The sequence below is a fragment of the Misgurnus anguillicaudatus genome, chromosome 6, assembly GCF_027580225.2.
Source record: "Misgurnus anguillicaudatus chromosome 6, ASM2758022v2, whole genome shotgun sequence".
In the NCBI taxonomy this organism is placed as follows: domain Eukaryota; kingdom Metazoa; phylum Chordata; class Actinopteri; order Cypriniformes; family Cobitidae; genus Misgurnus; species Misgurnus anguillicaudatus.
This window is the reverse complement of record NC_073342.2, coordinates 16,401,811-16,425,100: the sequence shown is the minus strand read 5'-3', so window position 1 is coordinate 16,425,100 and position 23,290 is coordinate 16,401,811. Positions and strand designations below refer to the sequence as shown.

Below are 23,290 nucleotides of genomic sequence, written 5' to 3'. Positions count from 1 at the left end.
GTTACAGTTTACAAGTCTCAAAAATTATCCTTGGTTTTTTAAGTTCTTGCTCATTGGCCTCTTTTTTATTTGTAGTTATTTTGGTGTTGTTAAATGCTTGTGCACTTAAACTTCTTTATTTGAATACATTAAATAAAAACAGTATTTATTTAATCAAAATGTTTGTCACAAATGTCAAATATATTTTAAATATATATTTTTTAAATTGTCGCATAGCAACGGACAGGACATGCCCAGTGGCCATGACAACATCTTCTTCCGGCTCTTCAATGCTAATTGATAAACGCTATCTAGCACTTCCGGGTTAAATCGTTGCAGTCCGTTTTTCCTACAGTACGAAAGTCCGGACCGGTGGTGGGATTAAAACCGAACCGTAATATTAAAACTATTGCATTAGGATATTTACTATTTTTATTTTGTTTTCTGCGTATCGACTGTATCCGAGAGGCATAACAGTGACGCGGTTTTTCCCCGGGGGTCGGGTAGAGTTTGCGAGTAATATCGATCTGTGCCTCACCGCCCCCACTCTCTAACCGGCTATACTAGTCAATATCCTAAGAGGCTGGTTAGTTATTTTCTGCTAGTTACTTTATTTTCTAACTTGCTGCATCTTCCAAACAGAGAAGACGCCCATCCTGGCGTTTTCTGCTCGGATGTCTATGTTTTGGATCTTGGTATTTGAGGCCCCTCTGGGGTGCTGGTGGGGGGGTTTACCACACAATAATTAGATTTAAACACCCCCTCCTCCGCTTTGGACTAAAACGTCCAAAATAGATGACCTATACCCCCATTTTTATCCTTCTTTAGCTTTGCATGCAACCTCGGCAGCGGAAGACCATCTCACGACCATTCATTTTCAACCTCGAGTCTTCAAGCGATTTAAACCGAGCTGACAAGGCGGAGGACGAGGGCTGCTCGGCGGTCGCAACATCTTTGGAGCCATATCATACGCACCCGAATCGGACACCATTAGGTCCTCGCCCGCGCGTGTGGTCTTGTTTGGATTTAGCGATCGGATTTCTCCCGCACCCTGAGCTCCGTCACTCGCCATGCCCGGCCCAGTGGCCGGTAGTAAATCTCGGGTTTATGCCGATGTCAACACATTGAAGAGCAGGGAATACTGGGACTATGAAGCCCATGTGCCCACCTGGAGGTGAGAAATGCTCCATCAAATTCCAAGCCCATCGTCATCACCATGTTTGCGTCTCGAATCTCAGTGTGCTGCCTTCATTGACAGCATAGGAATCTTTGATTGCTGTTATGATGCCCAAAATGCTATCAAGGTATCTCAGTGTTGTTTGAGATACAATCATTGTGTTGAAGGTGTGCAATGTTGCTGATGATTCTTTTGCATGTAAGATCTCAGCATGTTGCCCACCTTTATAGCATTTGGGGCACCATGGGAACCTTTATAAATTGGAAATGTCCTAAAATGCTGTCTTACTAGGGTTTGGGAAATTATACCGTAATGTTGGAAATGTGCGATGATGCTGTGATTGTTATGTGTCTCAGTGAGTTGTCTACCTTCACAACATTTTGGGCACCACAGGCACCTTTGCCTATGGCAATGCTGTAGTGATTCCCAAATGTTAGGAATGCTGTTGTGATTACCAAAATACCAGTTAACTAAGCGTGCACACTGATATTTAAAATGCATATGTTGTGTTGAGACATGTTTCTGGGTCTTTTCTGGGTCTTTACGCAGTGGTTCACATTGTAGGGTGGGTATCGATCCCTGCTGGGAAAGTCATCAGTACGTGATTGAGCAGGCCCTGTTTGAAATCTGATGATGTGAGCTTAACATGAAAAGTGTGTGTGTGTGTGATCACAGTGATTATCCTCATGTACTAAAGCATCCACAGATTGATATGCTAATGTACAATGCCCATTACTATTTTATATTAATGCACTCATAAAGCATTTCATGGTTTTAATTGTTAGATTCCTAAAGGGAAGTTAATGTGGTTTATAGTAGAAATGCCCTGATATTACATTTTCCACCGTTAGCCGATTATTCAGATTCATATCTGCCGATACCGATAGTTTAACTTGCATTAAAGGGGACATATCATGAAAATCTGACTTTTTCAATGTTTAAGTGTTATAATTGGGTCCCCAGTGCTTCTATCAACCTAGAAAATGTGAAAAAGAACAACCCAGTAACTTAGTTTTGGTAAGCCATTCTCTGCAAGCATGTGAAAAAATAGGTAATTGTAATTTGGTCCTCGGTTATTGGCCGATATATCGGTACATATGTTGTTGTTTTTTAATGAAAGAAATGTAAAAGAATCCTCAAATGAGCAAAACATATTAATTAATTTGTAAATATATATTACACCTTAAATACTCTTTCATGTCTGTATAAAAATTGTTTATTGCGTATTTTAATGTGTTTATATTAGGCATGCACCAATGTATCGGTTTATAATCAGTATTAGCGATCGACCGATATGGAGGTTTTTTTGTGGCGATGCCGAAACCGATTTTTGTTTCATCAGCCTTAGCCGATGACCGATACAGGCTGACGATTTTCTTGAGCCAATATTTGAAGCAGATACTGCTTTTGCTCACTCAATTTACATCATAAAAATGACACGATGATGTCAAATGTTACAAGTCTCAATTTAAAAAAGTAACATTTATTGAACTTAAAAAACTATATTTAACAAATAGTAAAAACAGGTGAGGGTGCTATGGAACCGTGAGAAGCACCCTCCACAATGACGAGGAACTATCAGCAAAGGATATAGATTTCTAGCACTTTACGACTACAAATATACATCAAGATGAGAAATAAAAACCCGCTTTGTCCAGCTGTTAGGCTGAGTGTTCGATGTTGACATGAAAAGGTTGGTTGTTTTTAGTAACATGACCTGCAATCACTTGCGGCTTCCAGTACTCTGTCTGTAAATAATGGCGGAAAAAAAATCGGCGAACACAGCAGCCATGTATCGGCTGATGCCGATACACATAAAACTCGCAAATATCGGCCCGATATATCGGCCGGCTGATATATCGGTCTATCACTAATCGGTATTGGCAAATAAAAGCAGTTATCCCACTATCAGACATAGATGGATTGTTTAAAAACAGCCATTGATCAAAGCCGATTATATACAGCGATTAGAAGTGTCCAAAAATGGGTCAGAACTTCATGTGTTAAAAAAATATTATTTGGTGACAAAATTGCAGTAATAATGCTCTGCACCGCTTACTGAATATCTGTATCGGCACAGAATTTTGCATTCCTAGTTTATATTCCATTAAATAAATTCAAGCTTTCTGTTTAATTAAAAATGAAAAAAAAAGTCTGATACTTCACACTTTCTGGTCCTGAATGATCAAGTCTCTATCACAGTAGTGGCATTTTCCTTATTACTATAGTTAAAGCAATTTCAAGACCGCAGACTAATGTTTAAAATGTCGAATCCGTCCCTCGATTGAGATGTCAGTCATCCTTCAGCTGACAGGGAAAATGATGGGCTTGGTCATTTTCCCAGATGATCGACTGTGTTTCAGCCCCCATCTGTGTGCTCACAGAAGGCGCGTGTTTGTGTGCTGGATGGGAGATGTCGATTACTGATGTATGTTATTCTCTTTTTGACCATGTACCACCTGGAGCAACCAAGAGGATTACCAGCTGGTGCGGAAGCTCGGAAGAGGAAAATACAGCGAGGTTTTTGAAGCCATCAGCGTCAACAGCAACGAGAAGGTTGTGGTCAAAATCCTCAAGGTAGGAGTACATTTTTACTGTAGATTATTTCATATAAATTTGTAAATGTAAATATTGTGAGATTATTATATCGTTGCTCTTTTAAATAGCCTGTCAAGAAGAAAAAGATCAAGAGAGAGATCAAAATTTTGGAGAACCTACGTGGAGGAACCAACATCATTCAGCTAATGGACACAGTAAAGGATCCCGTGGTATGTTCTCCATATCCCCTCCCACTAGCCACACCCCCCTTTGCTATTTGCTGTTGTCGGAGATGCTTGTCCTATCAGGGCACGCAATTTTTCCCAGGAGAACTTGGATTTTCTCTCTCATCTGTGGAGTGGGTGGACAGGGTTTGAGACAAATTGCTTTTTCGAGCTCACAGGTGCAGACGATTTGTTTTACGCCGAAACCAGTTCATTGTGGTTGCATCTCACAAATGATTATCGATTAGGCGGTGCACAAAAATGTCAAACGTTTTAAGTGATGTCAGATATTTTGAGGTATGGTCATTTTCAAGTCAAAACTGTATGTAAATGATAACAAAACACACATCGGCCCGTTGAGATTATATTTTTCAATATAAATTTGTTCCTTATGTCATCAGTTATTGTAATAAGAAAAATTAAATTAATTGAAATGGACTGATTAAGTTAATTATATAATGTGTGACCCAGTCTGTGAAAACAGGGGTAAAGTCATTTCTTTGGTATTTATCGTTTTTTTTTTTATAAAATCCTCCTACATAATGTAAAGAACGTATATTCTTGATATCTTTAATATTGACTCAGTAACGTCATGTCGAAGATTGAAATCAATCAGTGATTGAAACATTAATATAACATTCATTGTAATATTAATAATATGTAATTTTAAAATAATTAATTTTTAATTTCTGCAACCAATAATCGCGTCCACTAAGCAAAACATCAGCAATAACATACTTCAATATCCACTAACATACAATTTTCAACAATGAGAGATGCTTCTGCCCTATTAAATCCATCCCTGTCGCTCACACACACCCGCAAGTAAGCTGTGGAAAATGATTTCGGGAGATTATGAGATCATATCAGGGCTCCAGACTGCCACCAAAATTTGAGAGTGTGCCACTGAATTTTACATCCAGTCGCACATGTGTGACCAGTAAATTTGACCTTTTTTTGTGATGTGACACTGAATCTCAAAACAGCACATTGTACTTTCTGCATCTATCATTAAAGTGTTTATTAGTAATAAAGTGGAAATTAGTAGAAATGTGAATATTTGGTTAGGATGTTGATTTACGGTGTGTGCCCCTAAATTTTCTGGTTACGCCCCTAAAATTTTCAGTTGTGCTCCTAGTGAAAAAAGTTAGTCTGGAGCCCTGCATATGTGAATGACTGAGAGAGTGATGATGTGCTCAAATTAGATTTTAAGTCTGAATAATGCTTGCGCAGTCGTTCACAACGATGCTATTGTGCTCCCTGCACCTCATGCGTTACTCCTGATTGTGATCTCAATGAGAACGCCCGATCTATTAATGCGTAGCATTGATGATTTAAGCACTTGCTTTGTTTTTGATTGTCATGTTCATCTCTTTCTCTTGCTTCCCCCCAATTTCTTTTCAGTCTCGAACACCTGCGCTTGTCTTTGAATGCATCAATAACACAGATTTTAAGGTATATTCTGAATAAGGTTCATGTTTGATGTGATATGACGTCTGTGGCATGAGAATGAATGTTTAATTGGTGGTCATTAAAATGTACAGTATGCCGGTCTGTTATTATTCTGCATGTGTTTATTTTGTTGTAGTATCATTGAAATAATTTATTATTCTTAGCACAGTGAAATATAAATAAATAAATAACTGGGTGAATTTTTTAATTAAGCTTGGCTAAGTGTTAGTAAATAATATTTTTAATTATGTCATGTAAAGTTAGTTAACAGTTAACCATCATTATTAAAAACAAATGTCAGATTGCTACAACTGACCAATCAGAATCGAGTATTCTAAAGCCTAATGTACTTTAGTTGGGATCAGTACCTCATACATTGCTTTAAATCTAATAGCTCTGTTTTTTCTTTTGTTAAGGAGCTGTATCAAAAGTTAACAGATTATGATATACGTTTTTACATGTATGAACTACTAAAGGTAAGTTTAAGAAACAAAGTGGCACATCTAGAGGTCCTCCAAGTAGATAATGTGTTATTTTAATGTTTTCGTGTTTGCCACAGGCTCTGGACTACTGCCACAGTATGGGTATCATGCACCGTGATGTCAAACCTCACAATGTCATGATTGACCACCAGTTAAGAAAGGTAAAGATAATTAAGTGTGTCATGTCACCAGCAGATGGCGGCAGTGTTGCAGGCATTGTTATACAAATACAGATTTTTTTTGTTGTGTGCTTTGTGTGTGTGTTTGTAGCTGAGGTTGATAGACTGGGGTCTCGCTGAGTTTTATCACCCCGCCCAAGAGTACAACGTCAGAGTGGCGTCACGGTATTTCAAGGGTCCAGAACTGCTTGTGGACTACCAGGTAAAAATGCTAAGGTGGTTTTACATTAAACAAAAAATCATTGAGTTACTTTTAAAGTCGGGTTTTGGAAGCCAGTCACGCTCTCTTGTATAATTATTCAACATTCCTGTGGTTGTATTAGGCGCTGACACTTTTCTTTGTCAATAACTAGTTTAACAAGTTCTATCTGTCATCCAAATCCTCTGACAAGACTTTATATGTGTCAAGCCTCTGACCTTATTATCTTATCTTTAAATCAGACGTCTTAAAGATGTCCTTTTCATTAAAACAGATGTAAAACGCATATCTGATAGTTAGTATCAGATGTCATTATTGATCTTATTAGTGTAATGTAAACAACAACAGTACAAAACTTTTGGCATAAACATTATAGCATTCATGAATATGTTTGAATATTTTTTGTGTGTTAATAGTTCATTAATGCTTTTTACTTGAATTTAGGGCTGCATAACGATTAATCGCGACTAATCGTTTGCAGAATAACAGTTTTTGTTTACATTATATACGTGTGTGTACTGTGTATAATAATTATGTATATAAAAATACACACACATTTATGTATAACTTTAAAAAAATATTTATATGTTAGGTATTTAATATGAATTATATATAAATATAAAAATATATATACACATGTAAATATTTCTTAAATATATACATGCATGTGTGTGTATTATATATACATAATTAATATACACAGTACACACATTTATATAATGTAAATAAAAAAAATTATTCTGCAAACGATTTGTCGCGATTAATCGTTATGCAGCCCTACTTGAATTGAAAAATTGCAAGAATACATATTTATAAAAAAAATACTTCACCCTTATCATGCCATTCCAGATGCATGTGACTACTATTCTTTAGTTGAACACAAGTAATTTTATATTAAAATGTTTGTCATGTTATCCTCTACACAGTATGTTATCCTCGAAAGCATTAAGGCTGAAACGATTCAAAATTCCTCGATGCAAAAATTTTGCCTCGAAGCCTCGTTAAATTCCTATGACGCGCAGGGATCAGGTTCACACGGACCGTTGTTCAATGTTCAGGAAGCACACCATATCACGTGATACATTTTAAATTTATTTGGTGCGATGGTGGAGAGTAAAGATGTCCATAAACGCAGAGAATGTCTAAAGTTTGCAATAAATAGGCTAAGTTTTGGAGACAAATGTTTAGAAATAAAAGCCAAATGCTTGATGATCATTTTACAGCCACATCATTTTCGTTATGCATCATTTGTATTGGTTGTTTAAAAACGCACACAAAAAATGTATTCGATTAATCGATCGTTCAAGTGCTGGATTAATCGATTGCAAAAAGAATAGGGCTGGGTATCGATTCAGATGTTCTGGATCGATTCGATTTCGATTCATAAGCTATCGATTCAATTCTGATTCTCGGACCAATTTTTATTCTCAATTTAACTCAATGGATATAGAATTAATACAAATACTGTATTTATTAAAAAAAAGTGAACATAAGTTTACAAGTGGGTTATTAATAAAAAGAAATTAAGAGCCACCAACCTGTATATTACACTTTTTTATATTAGGTACACTTGGGTACATTAAAACAGAACCCATCTCTAATTTTCAAATGCATTAAATTATGGTAAATACAATACAATTTTGATTAGGGATGCATATCAATTAATCGCGATTAATCTATAGCAGAATAAAAGTTTTTGTTTACATCATATATGTGTGTGAACTGTGTATAATAATTATGTATATATAAATATGCACACATGATTTTAAGAAAAAAATAATTTATATATTAAGTATTTATATTTATATATAATATAAATTATACATAAATATACAAATGTATATACACATGTAAACATTGGTTAAATATATACATGCATGTGTGTGCATTTAACTATACAAAGTTATTATACACAGTACACACACATATATGATGTAAACAAAAACCTTTTGATGTGTGCGCAGCAGGCACTTATTTTGACAAGTCGCATGATGCACATGGTTCAAATGATGCAATAAACAGATATTTTGAAATGACAAGCCACACGTGGCAATTCAAACATAGTGACATGGTGTATATTAACCCCTTGTAGTCATTTGGATTACTTTATTGATTTATGTTTTTTGGTGTTGTTTAGATAAGAAAATAACATGACGACATTTAAATATAAAATTATTATACATTTGTGTGTGTTTTCAACTGAAGAGGATAAGTCATATGTATCTGGGATGGGTGAAAATGTTCATATTTGGGTGAACTATTCATTTATGAGCCACTATGTGGCTATATTTGTTGGGTTTGACATGTATGTTGTATTGTGTGGACAGATGTATGATTACAGTTTGGACATGTGGAGTCTCGGCTGCATGCTGGCTAGTATGATTTTTCAGAAAGAGCCATTCTTTCATGGCCAAGACAACTATGATCAGGTATTAAGGAAATAATAAATAATGTCTTAAAGGGATAGTACACCCAAAAATTCTGTCATTATTTACTCACCCTCATGTTGTTAAAAACATTTGTTCTGCTGAACATAAAGAAAGATATTTTGAACAATGTTTTTAACCAAACCATTTTTGGGCACCATTGACTTCCATAGAGATATTTTCCCTACTATAGAAGTCAATGGTGCTTCTGTTTCCTGTTTGATTACAAATATTTTTTCTTTATGCTTAGCAGAACAAAGAAATGTATCCAGTTTGTAAAAACATGAGCTTGTGGAAATGATGACAGAATTTTCATTTTTGGGTGAACTGTATTATATTGCCTATATCTGCTTTTATCTGTTTATCAGCTTTGCCTAATTTATGTGTTTTGGTAGGGCTGAGCATAAATTAATCTAGATTAATCTCATACAAAATAAAAGTAATTTTTTGCATAATATATGAGTTTGTGATGTGTGTAAATATTATGTATATTTAAACACACTCACATACATATATATACATTTAAGAAATGTTTTATTTAAAGGAATATTCTATTTTCTTAAAAGAAAAATCCAGATAATTTGCTCGCCACCATGTCATCCAAAATGTTGATGTCTTTCTTTTTTCGGTCGAGAAGAAATTGTGTTTTTTGAGGAGAACATTGCAGGATTTTTCTCATTTTAATGGCCTTTAATAGAGCCCAACATTTAATACTCAACACTTAACAGTTTTTTTCAACGGAGTTTCGAGGGACTATGGACGGTCCCGGGCGAGGCGTGGGGGTCTTGTCTGGCGAAGCGATTGTCATTTTTGACAAGAAAAATAAAAAATATGCACTTTTGAACCACAACTTCTCGTCTAGATCCGGTCGTGATGCGCCAGCGTGACCCCACGCAATACGTCATGACGTCAAAAGGTCACAGAGGACGAATGCGAAACTCCGCCCCAGTGTTTACAAATGTGTTGAAAGAGGACTCTACGTTGTTGTATGTTAACTGATACTAATTAATGTCTTTGTGTCAATTTATTGTTTACAATGGTCCGCAAATGTGCGTTTTATATTTGTAACACGTGACCTCCCTCATCACTACGCATTTACGTTAGGTCACGCTGGACCGGACCTAGACGAAAAGTTGTGGTTTAAAAGAGCATATTTTTTATTTTTCTTGTCAAAAATGACAAACGTTTTGCTAGATAAGACCCTAATGCCTCGTTTGGGATCGTTTATAGTCCTTTGAAACTCAGTTGAAAAAAACTGTTAAGTGTTAAGTGTTGGTGTCCATTAAAGTCCATTAAAATGAGAAAAATCCTGCAATGTTTTCCTCAAAAAACTTAATTTCTTCTCGACTGAACAAAGAAAGACATCAACATTTTGGATGACATGGTGGTGAGTAAATTATCTGGATTTTTCTTTTAAGAAAATGGAATATTCCTTTAAATATTGTTTTTTTATTTGTATATAATTTGGAATATATAAATAAATATATATATACACATGTAAATGTTTTTTAAATACATACATGAATGTGTGTGTATTTATATATACATAATAATTACACACAGCACAAACTCATATGTTATTCAAAAAATTACTTTTATTTTGTATGAAATTAATCTAGATTAATTTATGCCCAGCTCTAGTTTTTTGTAATATCTTGATAAAATAATCTTTAAAATACTAGTGCAGCTAAAGTTTATTAGGTAGATGATGCTAAATATGTGGTTAAGGAAGATTTTTGTCATTCCCTATGGATCTAGTTGGTGCGGATCGCCAAAGTTCTCGGAACAGATGAGCTGTTCGGCTACCTGCGCAAATACCACATTGAACTGGATCCACGATTCAAAGACTTGCTGGGCCAGTAAGTACCAACAGAGGTCACCATGGAGGCATTTTAGTTTTTCATCACAAGCATTGAGACCCTGCGTCCCAATCTGCATACTATCAATCCTGAGTAGTATTTGAAATTAGAATAAGTATGTCCCAAATCATAGTATGTATCCATAAAGTTCCCGGATGGTCTACTGTTTAAAAAAATGCAAAGTGTAGATCAATGGATAGTCAAAATTACCATATTACATCTCACCGCGAAAGGGCGGGTATAGTTGTGCTACACAAAATTAACAAATTAAATAAATGATGCGACACTGAATCAATAAATTAAACTACAGAGTAAACATCACATGAAAAAGAATAAATGAAGAGTATTCTGATGTTTGGATCACAACGTCGTCCAGCAAACAGGCGTCACTTTTGTTTCGTGTTAGTATGTCCCAGTGTTTGCGTACTACTGTGTTGCTCTACGCTCAACAGTATGTACTTTCCAAACACAAAAACGGTACCTACTAATAGGGCAGAGTATAAGTAGGTGAACTGGGATGCAGCTAGAGACCCCATGAGATGACATAAATGTTTTCAGGTTTTTAGCTCATATGGGTTAGCTTTGCATACACTATTATGTTATTACGTTGAAAATTCTTAACACTTTATTTTTTGATATAACATATAACTTTATTACAACAAATGAAGTATGAATACAGATTTATCAAAATTGATTGGTTGGGTGATTTTTAAAGGGATAGTTCACCCAAAAATTAAACGTCTGTCATCATTTACTCAACCTCAAGTTATTTTTTGTCTTTGGCTGAACACATAGGAAGACATTTGTAATCGAGCAGAAAACAGGAGCACCCTTGACTTCCATAGTAGGACAAAAAAATGGTGCTCCAAACCTGTCTGGTTACAAACATTGCTCGAAACATTTTCCTTTGTGTTCAGCAGAAAAAAGAAATTAATACAGGCTTGTAACAACTTAAAAGTGAGTAAATGATGACCCAATTGTCATTTTTGGGTGAACTATCCCTTTAATACAGACTTTGTCCCGGTTAGTAAAAATATCCCACTTCAATCCCACAGACAAACACGTAAACGCTGGGAACAGTTTGTGCAGACGGAGAACCAGCATCTGGTGAGTCCAGAAGCTGTGGACCTTCTTGACAAGCTGCTACGCTATGACCATCAGCAAAGACTGACAGCGACTGAAGCTATGGAGCACCCATATTTCTGTGAGTAGCTTACATTACTTACATTACATTACTACTTAAAGGATTAGTCAATTTTCTTAAAAAAATCCAGATAATTTACTCACCACCATGTCATCCAAAATGTTGATGTCTTTCTTTGTTCAGTCGAGAAGAAATTGTGTTTTTTGGGGGGAACATTCCAGGATTTTTCTCGTTTTGATGGGCTTTAGTGGACCCCAACGCGTAGCAGTTTTGGTGCAGTTTAAAATTGCAGTTTCAAGGGACTCTGAATGATCCCAAACGATAGCAAAACGATTGTCATTTTTGGCAAGAAAAAAATGCACTTTTAATCCACAACTTCTCTGTGACGAGACAGCGCGACCTCACGTAATTGCGTAATGACGTCGAAAGGTCACATGTTACATATATGAAACGCACATTTGCGGACCATTTTAAACAATACACTGACACAAAGACATTAATTAGTAACATTCGACATACAACAACGTCGGAACGGTCCTCTTTCTTCACACTTGTAAACACTGGGGCGTACTTTCGCATACGTCATCTGTGACCTCTTTACGTGATGACTTATTACGTGAGGTCGCGCTTGCGCGTCACACGACCGCAGGAAGTTGAGAAGTTGTGGTTTAAAAGTGCATATTTTTTATTTATCTTGCCAAAAATGACAATCGCTTCACTAGATAAGACCCTTACGCCTCGTTTGGGATCGTTTACAATCCTTTGAAACTGCAATTTTAAACTGCATTGAAACTGTCAAGTGTTGGGGTCCATTAAAGTCCATTAAAATAAAAAAAAATTCCTGGAATGTTTTCCCCAAAAAACACAAATTCTTCTCGACCGCACAAAGAAAGACACCAACATTTTGGTTTTGGATGACATGCTGGTGAGTAAATTATCTGGATTTTTTAAAAGAAAATTGACTAATCCTTTAAGTACTACTAAAGACAACAAGCACCCCATAATAACCCTCGACAATTTTGTGTTGCGCGCTCAGATCCAGTGGTAAAGGAGCAGTCTCACAGTAATTCAGATGGCAATATAGTGTCAAGTGGAACCAATACACCCCGATGAGAGCAGGTAACACACATTTAAGTATTTTTGTGTTGAAGTGCGAAATACATTTCTAAAATTGAATCGTGCCATTTTTCTGCTTTGTCTTTCAGGCAGTGAAAGAAAAAGGAAGATGTTTGTTACCTCAATTTTTTATCCCTCGTGTCTGAAACCTCTTGAAGTGTACAGTGAAAGTTGGATCTAAGCAGCACCTGTCACCTCTGTATCTCAGACACACACACACCTTCATACACTCACAACCACACAAAACTTTCCGTGTTTTATTAAGGTTCGGTCTGCCCCTCAAAAACAGGCCTAGATGATGTCAAAGTTGTTCGTCCCAGTTGTAGATGAAGGGACTATATCCTCGACTCCACCCCTGAGTACACTGGCCCCTCCCACTATAAGCTAGGCATGGAGAATGAAGAACAGAATGAACCCCGCCCCTCTCTCCTCATTGGTCTGTGTGTCTGTCTGTCCAGTATTCAGACCTTGGCGCAGCCTCCACATACTGTAGTTTTAAAGTGGCATGGTGGACCTTTATTTCTTTGCTCTAGGTAGATTGATTACTATATTAATGAAATAAATGATTTTTATTTAGATCTACGTGCCTTGTTGTCGTCTGGTGATTTGGGGTTTAGAAAATCACACGGGTGCTCATTAACAGTGCCTGCCAAGGGTGAACGTCTCTATTGTTGTTGCTCATCACTTAGGTTAGGGATTTGAAAATAATCCCAGAGATTTACATTGATAGAGAGATATGAGGATCGTTTTGGTTTGATAAAGATAGACCAATAAGTAATATAAGAATGAACACCTTTGCAGTGGCATAGCAACACCCTGACATTTTTGAGGGTGCACCGCCTTCGCTTCATTGTTGGATTGGCATACGTGACAACAGGTTGGCGTGCTTATGTTGTGAGAAACTTGATCGCTCATTCATCGCTGATGATTTGCAATATTTTGGCTACGTGATATCCAGCATTTCCAGGTTAATTAATTTGCCCTGGCACGTTTCCACTGCTCTTTGTCACACTTTACAATAGGGTTTACCATTAGTTAATGCATTAGCTAACATGAACTAACAATAGTTTTTTAACATTTATTAATCCTAATTCATGTTCATTTTAGGATTTACTTTCACATTTGTAACATTTTAAGTTTTAACTGTTAACTTTAGTTTACTTGTATTGGCATTAACTAATATTATAACAAATATGAATAAATCATGCTAATAAACTATATTGGGATTGTTAGTTCATGTAAGCTAATGCATTTACTTAACAAATAACAAATACCCCTTTTACTATAATAGAGCATTTGTGTTATTAAATCATACAACATAAGTTACCAAAACATTGAAGAAGAGCATCTTATTTACCAGGCAAGGTTTTTATGTGATTGTTTTTGCTCTGGGCCACGTGAGTACCCCTACAAAACCTATAGCGTTGCAAGTGGAGACTCAATAACGGCCCTTTGTGCCACTCACGTCTCAGATGTCTAATGTAGGATTAAGGGATGACGCGATTTCTCCACAACCTCCTTGCTCTCAGCGGTCCGCATAGGTCCGGTCTACCACCACAGGTCATTGTTCACCTGTGTTTACTTCTTTTTTTTTAACCTGTTCTCAATTACAGTGTTAAACAGACACTCATCATTATTCATGTCCGAGGCTTGTTTGCTTACTTTTGCCTACAGAGGCTTTGATTCTCTGCTCAACATCTTCCTGTTAGTGACCTTTAATAAATATTTATTTATTGTATGAATATTTAATGTTATTTTAAGTCAAATAATATATGGGTCAGTGACAAAAACGGTTTGGCAAGATGAGAATTTTTTTTTTAAGAAAAACTTTTTAAGGCATGCATCAGGTTTATTTCAATGCACAGTGTATTTATGTTAATTTTATGCAATAAAAAATTACATTTGCACCATTTTTATGAAAGTTAAGACTGAGTGGACCTGAAAATGTCAAATGGTGTAACCGCCAATTGCACAAAAGAATAAAAAATATTTCATCCACCTTGATGGTATGTAAGTGTAATCATCAAAAAACAGAAAAACATTTTAAAATATAATTTTATTAGTTATTTCTAAATGTAAATTTTAATGCATTTTTATAATATTTGTCCTGACATATGCTGAAAACAGCTCTGTTTTCTAAATAATCTTTTACAAATGATGTAAAAATTTATGTAAAGATGATTATATTTTATTCCACATTTTTTTATGAATATATATATATTTTAACTAAAAAAAAATGCTAGTTACACCAGTTGACACGGTTACACCACATTAACATTTTGCAATTAGATATTCTTTCAAAATGAAATAAAACCAGAAATTTTAGACTTGGTCCTCAAAAAAGAGAATGTATGCAAGAAATCTGGAAATTTATTTTGAAATTGTAACCGTTTTACATTTAATTCATCAATACGGACACAAAATAATTAATGTCATGTCATTGACCCATATATATCCTAAAATTATGGAAATGAGCATCTTTCCCTCCGTTAAAAACAATTTGCGTCCATGCAAAAACCTGGTATAAGCGCTGCCAAGAGCATGCCAAACCAACAGATGCCGATTTAGCCCTAACTGTACTGTTGGCCAATCAGAAGCCATTGCACTTCCCCTCAGCACGTTAATTTCACCGGCTACACGACAACGCTGCAACCGGAGTTTCTAAAAATCTTTTTTTATAAATGTTTGATTTCAGACACCTAGACAAACGGCCAAACCGCATATAAAAAGGTACGGCTTTGAAAATACCGGTGTACGTGTGGACAGGGCCTTAAAGTCACAATGAAACAGAAATAGCGATTGTCTTATTTTTTCTGTCGTGACGTATATCTGAGTGAAACGGCTTCTGAATGAGAAAAAAAATGGTAGGGCAGGATTTGAATTTGTCTATCGAGAATTGATTGGATCGTTGGAAGTTGGGTCATGTTGCTAATCGCTAAACGCTGCAATCTTTTTCTAGGCCCTGCTCTCTTGCCGTTCCTTGTGACCAGAAGTGATTGTTTTGAGGAGGGGAAGAGATTAGCATTTTTGATTAAAGGGACACTCCACTTTTTTTTGAAAATATGCTCATTTTCCAGCTCTCCTAGAGTATTTTTACCGTTTTGAAATCCATTCAGTCGATCTCCGGGTCACTATGTACGCCCTGTAAAACATGCTGGGTTACTTTCAACCCAGCGTTAGGTCAAAAATGGACAAACTCAATTGCTGGTTTAAATAAACCCACAAAAAGTTTATTTTTGACCCAACAATGGGTTAAAACAACCCAACATAGGTTAAACTACAACCTAGTAGGATAGGTATGTCGCTTTTTGACCCAACACTGGTGTAAAAATAACCCAGCATTTTTCAGAGTGTAAGATTTTGCATTAAAATTACTAGCACAGTGTTATATATTTTTCACCAATGTACTTACGTGATCCCAAATACTTTCAACAGTGTTCGAATCCAAAAAATTCTTAGTTAAAAAATAGCCCCCATAGGGTCACGAGTCAACAGTGTTGTGTTGCTTCAAAATGTTTTATTGAATTTATTCAGTTAAAAATTAATTTCCATATGGCATAATGAATTGAAAGTGTTCATTATAATATCCATATACAGTGTTTCCCATACATTGATTTATTTGTGGTGGCCCACCACAGAATCAACGCTGGCCCCCACAAATAGAATTTTCATGATTCCCATTTACATTTTTATTTCACTATTTAAAACAGCTTAAAATATAATTTGATATATAATACAGATCAAATACAGATACAGATCAAAGAGTAGAAGTGAAACATATTTCAGGTGCCAACACTAGATCAAACGCAAACACGACATGATGATGTCAAATATATGCTAATTAGCGGGTGACGTCATCACCACCACAGTCTCTCAAAATGCTGTATGCCAACATATTTTACTATTTCACTGATACATGATGTGTGGAATTTGCTTTTGAAGAAACTGTAGGAAAAAATGCAATAGGCCTGGATTTGGGATAGTCAAACCGGTTTTGATTTATTAGTTGTGTCATTGCGTGTTCTATCGACCACGGGCCGTTTAATTATTTAAAAGTAATGCACACCCAACCGTAATTCAAAGGAACGGAGGCAATTATTCCTCTAATAGCACGGATACCCTATAGCATTTTTGTTTGAGTTGAAAACGAGGCTTTTTGCATGACATTTAGTTTCAGTTGTAAAGTGGCTTGTAAATGCTGAGTTCATTTCCTGGACAGTTTCTGATGTGTGACTGCAAACAAACCTCATGTGGTTTGTTGAAGTCATTTGATAAATGAAGTCATTTTTGTAAAGCAGATGATGACACATCATCTGAGGTGGGAGTTCTCATTCAGTTGCCCAAACACACCACATTGTGGCCGCATTCTTACGAGATGACTTATTGTGCTTGAGTGCTATTTATAGTGTCAGTCAGATACGCGAGTACGATCAGGTGTGATTTCAAGATAAACTTCCTGCCCAAGAGGACACCTGATCTCTGGTTTCCTATTTAACAACATGGCTCTGGGGCAGCTCACGCTCACAAAACATCATCCCCAATAAAAATTTCAGCACTATTTGGTCATACAGTGATTACAGCCCTTTGTCAATTAATTGCAAGTCCACAAGAGAAGTGATATCGGATCAAACCACCTGATGTTTTTGAAGAGCACTTTTATTGTATGTTTCATTCATTCTACTCCTTCCTTCCATCCACATCCAAGTATTTTATTCTTTTTTTCTATGATAACTTGTTAAAAGTCATTATTGTATGGTATTATTATACTAATCATGAAATTGTGCTCAAAAAGCCAAATTGGTGTCCTTTATTTTTTTTTTTTTACAGATGATTCTATCTTGTTAGATAGTAAAACAGCTCACATATTTCATTTGAACTCTTTAACCTTACTGAAGGTCTGGGAACCATGATCGATTTTAATTGCCATATGACTGACACATAAAGAAATGTTCATGTTTGTCATTGTGCCGCGTCATGTTTCGAGCCGAGGTGTGGTAATGTCTCTACAATATAGTTCAACCATCATTCATAAACGTCTATAAGGTTTACAACAACAATGGCAAACACGTTAAAATATCTATTTATAGATTCCACAAATTGCTTCAAGTAAAACTCAAACGCTATCTTATGGCAATTCGTACGTTTTTTACGAGATGGCTAATTTGTATTAATGCGTACGACCACTTTCGTAATTTTTTGTACGACTTGCCTTTGCCCCGTAATGCTGAGATTAGGGGTGCGGTTTCGTTATTTTTTTTTTTTTATAATCGTAAGTTTTTGCACGATTAACTTCGTAGCCAACTCGTAAAATATGTACGAATTCAGACTGAAAACTCTTGGACGTCTTTCAAAGACTTGATGCCATGAAACTCGCATGAACATTTTCGATCATGACGAAGCATTGTGACCGATGTAAACATGACAACTTTTTCTTCGATCAGGCGGCTTTGTGTTGCCTCCAAGTGGACCTTTAACCTTGGGCATTGTTCAAATTCACTAAACATCCACCAAATTAAACGCCGTAAAACTTTATCGGATGCATTTTTTTTCTGCATAAATCTGTTAATCAACCACAGTACTGATCAAAACTACCAAATGTTTACAAAAATTCCACGATTTTAAAGGAACAGTATGTAGGATTGTGGTCAAAACTGGTACTGCAATCACAAAACTGGTGGCCAATACACAAAATGACAACATGAACAGCAGTTGAGGGCTGCAACTCCACTTTTTAAATGACAATATCCTGGCCAGACCACTGTTGTGAGTGATATACGTTTTTGAAATGAAAATGATTTCTTAATGTGACATATCAGGGCCATTTTATGATTAATTGATATACATTTCTTACATACTGTTCCTTTAACTCTTTAATTGACAAAAAATCTGATGCTGCACAAAAACTAAGCAAATGTTTTAACCAATCTTTGACATGCCCAAGACTGTGATAAGGGTAAAAAAAAACAAAAAAAATGTGTGTTTTTACCCAGAAATCAGTGACATTACTTATGAACTTTGCAATTAAAGAATTAAAATCCTAGAATTTTTGTAAAAAATTGGTAGTTTTCATCAGTACTGGGGATGATTAACAGATTTATGCAAAAAAAAATTAAATATTCATCCGATACATTTTTACAGCAGTTTAATTTGGTGGATGTTTCCATCTACGAACAACTCGAAAGGGTAGTAAATTAGCCCACGGTTTATTGTTGAGGTTTTTGAAAAGTTTCAAAGCATTTTCTCAAAATATGAGTCAATATAAGATTTATCACAAAAAATCATTCCATTTGCTGAAACACAGAGAAAGGTGTGGCCAAATTAAAGGGGACATTTCAAAAGACTTTTTAAGATGTCAAATAAGTCTTTGGTGTCCCCAAAGTACGTATACGTGACGTTTTAGCTCAAAATATCATATAGATAATTTATTATAGCTTGTTAAAATGGCCACTTTGTAGGTGTGAGCAAAAATGTGCCGTTTTTGGGTGTGTCCTTTTAAATGCAAATGAGTTAATCTCTGCACTAAATAGCATTGTCGTGGTTGGATAGTGCAGACTAAGGGGCGGTATTATCCCCTTCTGACATCACAAGGGGAGCCAAATTTCAATTACGTATTATTTTCACATGCCTGCTTAGGATGGTTTACCAAAACTACGTTTCTGGTAGATCTTTTTCACATTTTTTAGGTTGATAGAAGCACTGGGGACCTAAATATAGCACATAAACATGGAAAAAGTCAGATTTTCAGACTTTAAAAAAACCCCCTTAATGAATGAAATCGTCCCCAACAACCTATAAGGGTTAAAGAACGCCACACACACGCGTCTCCCGGAAATCCTGTATAATTCAACCAATCATAGGACAACTTTGAATCTGCTGAAGTGTTTCCAGTTAAGTGTGCCGCAATGCATCAGATGTTGGCGTGACATCATCCGAGACAGAGATTATTTATAATATTATTTTTCCTACTTTGAAAGACAATGGTGCCCCAGATCTGCTTTGTTACAAACATTTATCAAAATGTCTTTGTGTTCAGCAACAGAGAGAAATGTATGGTTTCTTCATTTCATTTTTGGGTGAGCTATCCCTTTCACTTATCATGTTAAAAAAGTTTATAGGCCCTGTTTGATTCCCTGTTTATGAAGTGCTATATTTAACACATTGTTTGTTTTTGGAAACAGTATCTGTGGTCCCTTTGTTTGTTTTTTTTAATTGACTTTTGTTATCGGTTATGATCTGCACAAGGCTTAGTAAAGATAAAACAGCCTATAGACCTGCAATAAATTTGAAGCGCTCTCAAAACCTTTGCACAAGTTACCTACATTGTTACCTACAAGTCAATACTTTAGATAACAACTGTTTTATTATTGAAACGTTGCTCAATTAAGATAAATATGAACTCATTAGCTTCACAATGTTGACACATTTAAGCTGTGTAGTAGATTTAATTTCAGCACGGTAATGCACACCGTTAGCTAGTTTCCATCACACTTATTCTTAAACAGAGGGAACCTTCGGCCCCCAGTCCCACTCGGAAGCAAAGAAACAGATGAATAAATAAACAAACAAATTGCTGTGTCACATTTCCACCCTGATGAAAACTTTCCATTGGTTTAATTACAGATAGATAGAAGCACACAAAACTCTTTGACCATACTGAAAAAAAGTTCATCAAGCTCTAGTCCTTTAATATGAAGGAAAAAGTCCTCACTGTCGTGAAATAGAAGATATCTCTGAAAGAGTTCCAGCATTCAGGACACATAAAGATCTTTTCAGCTTTGTTTCCTATCATCCGAACAGAAACAGATTTGTTGCGTGTTTTAATTCCAAAAGAATCCAAAAGAAGGGGATGTCTGGATCCCTCACTTTAAGTCTTCTGTGAATGGAGAGTGAGGCTTGACTCCGTTTCCCCATTTTGTAAACAGGACTGAAGATATTGGGAGGTTTGGAGAGTTTGGATGCTTAACTCACTCTTTTGATACTTGTGTTGCGTCTGCGGCGAAAGCAGGAGGGTAAGCAGCGCCTCTCCGATTTGATCGTAGGTGAACTGGGAGTGACCACAGGAGATCCCTGCTTTCTGTGAATCATAAAGAGAAGAGTCACACTTGACACGTAACAATTTTGGAAATGTAACTATTACATCACCAGCTTATTAATAGGCTTGTGATTAATATTTTCACTTTATTAGAAATGTATTATATTTTGTATAAACTATATCCTATTGCATTCAGTCATTCTTCTTGGTTTTTTAATTGTCATTTATTTTCCTCCTTTTTCTTTATTATTTAACATTACGTATTAGGAGTTTAGATGCAAAACCCTCTTAAGTGCGTCTGATATGTTTTCTTGTAAATTATCATTTTTTATCAGGCTCTTATGCAGTGGTTGACCGATATGGTTTTTTTTAATGGCCGATACCGATATTAGGTAAGCTGTATGGCCGATATGAGGCAGATATAACACAAACGTTATTACAGTAAACAGAAAATTGGTGAAACTATATAAACATTTGTTATGCATAACATTTATGAATATAACATTTTAAAGTACTTAAAACATATTTACAAGACATAATTAATGTGGATCTGGCATCTCACGGTACTGTTTGAATACGTGTGTTAAACTAGTGTGGTGTTGTGTGTGACACAAAATAACGTCATGTTAAAAAGTGAATAATGATTGGTCATTTTACAGTCTGTCAGACTTTGGCTTTTACATTGAATGACACTGAGTGTCTTTTCATTACAAACAACAAATTTAAGTAATAAAGAAATTTACTGGCCGATTTAAAAGATTTATCAGCCGATGCAGATAATATAAAAAAATCCAAATATCGACCTCTGCAATATATTAGTCTATAACTACTCTTATGTGTAGGGAGAGGCATCGGGGGCCTCGGTTTTTTGAGCCAAATGGATTTTGCATGCACCTCAAAATCAAAGAAGCGTGTTTGTCTTTTAATCTGTTTTATATGCAAAATATTATTAATTCTGTGCTGCATTCTTGTCACAGATTTTTGCCATTTTGATAGTGTTTTTTTTTTGATCGTGTTAATTTATTCAGGCGGCAGGCGCTGCAGACAGCGCAGGCGCAGACGTCATCAACGTCTGAGCGCGCTCACCAGCTCTTTGCCGTTGCTGGTGCATTTTGCTATCTGAGGAATTAAAACAACACTCACAACATTTCCAAACCCCAGTACGGTAATTAACCTCCTCTGTGTAGAAAATGTATGGTTTAAAATGTGACCGTCTCGACGTTATATTAGTAGATTTCTAGATTCATCTTGGTACAACGCCAAAGTTCGCCAGAGTTCACGGGGGCGCGGAATCACAAATGCTCACATATGAGGTAAAATTGAATGCAAAAATCCGTTTCTCTAATAATTTTATCTAAACATATTTTTTTAATCGTTATTGAACATTAAACTCAGTCACGTGGCTATAGCTTATTTAATTTTCGTTGTTTATATACGTTATGGATCTAAAATGACATGAATTTTATAGGATAATGAAGTTGTTGTGCAAAATGCATTAATGACACAATTAAACAAGTCATGTATCAAAACGTGCAAAACATGCCGTTTCAGATGTAAATATGATGTAATATGTGTATTTTTTCCGATTGAATAGTATTTGATATGAAAGTTAGTCAATACTATTATTTTGGAGGTTTTTGCATGAAGGCAGGGACGCTCACATTTTTAGAAATGTAACTTAAGTGCCATGGAAAAGACTGAAATCGTTTCATGTCTCTATAAGCACAAATTTCTGTGAGCTTTAAAAATGAAAAAATTGGTGCATGACGCCCCTGTGTTTAGGTTCAATAATTTCATATTTTAATGGAGAAAAAAATATTGGCGTTTAGCGGCTTTTGACCTCCTCATATGCTGTCATTATTTTAAATGTTATGGTTATAAGATTTGACATTCAGCCTTTGAGATGTATCTATATTTTTATATATATTTAAAAACAACATTGTCTCATTTTCCTATCTGTCTACCAATAGCTAATAAATTGTAGCCTGCGTCCCAGTTCGCCTACTTATACTGTATGTACTGTTTTGTTATGGGAAAGTACATCTAAATGTCTTGAATGACATGAGCCATAGTTAATCTAATTTCAACTACTATTTAGTACTGATAATATACAAATTTGAATGCAGGGGTGGTCCACTACTATGCCTAAATCCCATTAATTTCCCCATAAACTTTTGGATTATCACCAAAAATAAGATGTGTTTAACAAAAGTTTAACATTTACACGTTTTGTCCAACAAATAAATATTTACAGATGAACACATCTTTAACTTTTAGGAATTTTGAAGTCTAAATGCGTTTACTAGAAATAAAAAAGCTAATTTATACTTCAGAATTCATAAAAGTTGTGTGATCTAATTAACTGGACAAAACGTGCAAGTGTCATGAACTTTTGTTAAACACAGAGCTTATTTTTTGCGATAATCCAAAAGTCTATGGGAAAAATAAATAGGCTTTGTAGAAAGGGGACATAATATTGCAGA

At 35.7% G+C, this 23,290-nt stretch overlaps 1 protein-coding gene across 1 annotated transcript; it reads left to right on the top strand.

The window, feature by feature from the left end:
- Nucleotides 1-268: 268 nt before the first annotated feature.
- Nucleotides 269-13,357, top strand: csnk2a2b (casein kinase 2, alpha prime polypeptide b). The gene is made up of 13 exons (XM_055192446.2): nt 269-565; nt 808-1,153; nt 3,622-3,733; nt 3,823-3,924; nt 5,323-5,373; nt 5,787-5,846; nt 5,930-6,013; nt 6,123-6,233; nt 8,558-8,659; nt 10,415-10,515; nt 11,571-11,719; nt 12,696-12,778; nt 12,865-13,357. The coding sequence occupies exons 2-12, from the start codon at nt 1,050-1,052 to the stop codon at nt 12,770-12,772; spliced, it is 1,053 nt and encodes a 350-aa protein (XP_055048421.1). The 5' UTR covers nt 269-565; nt 808-1,049; the 3' UTR covers nt 12,773-12,778; nt 12,865-13,357.
- The last annotated feature ends 9,933 nt before the right edge of the window (nt 13,358-23,290 follow it).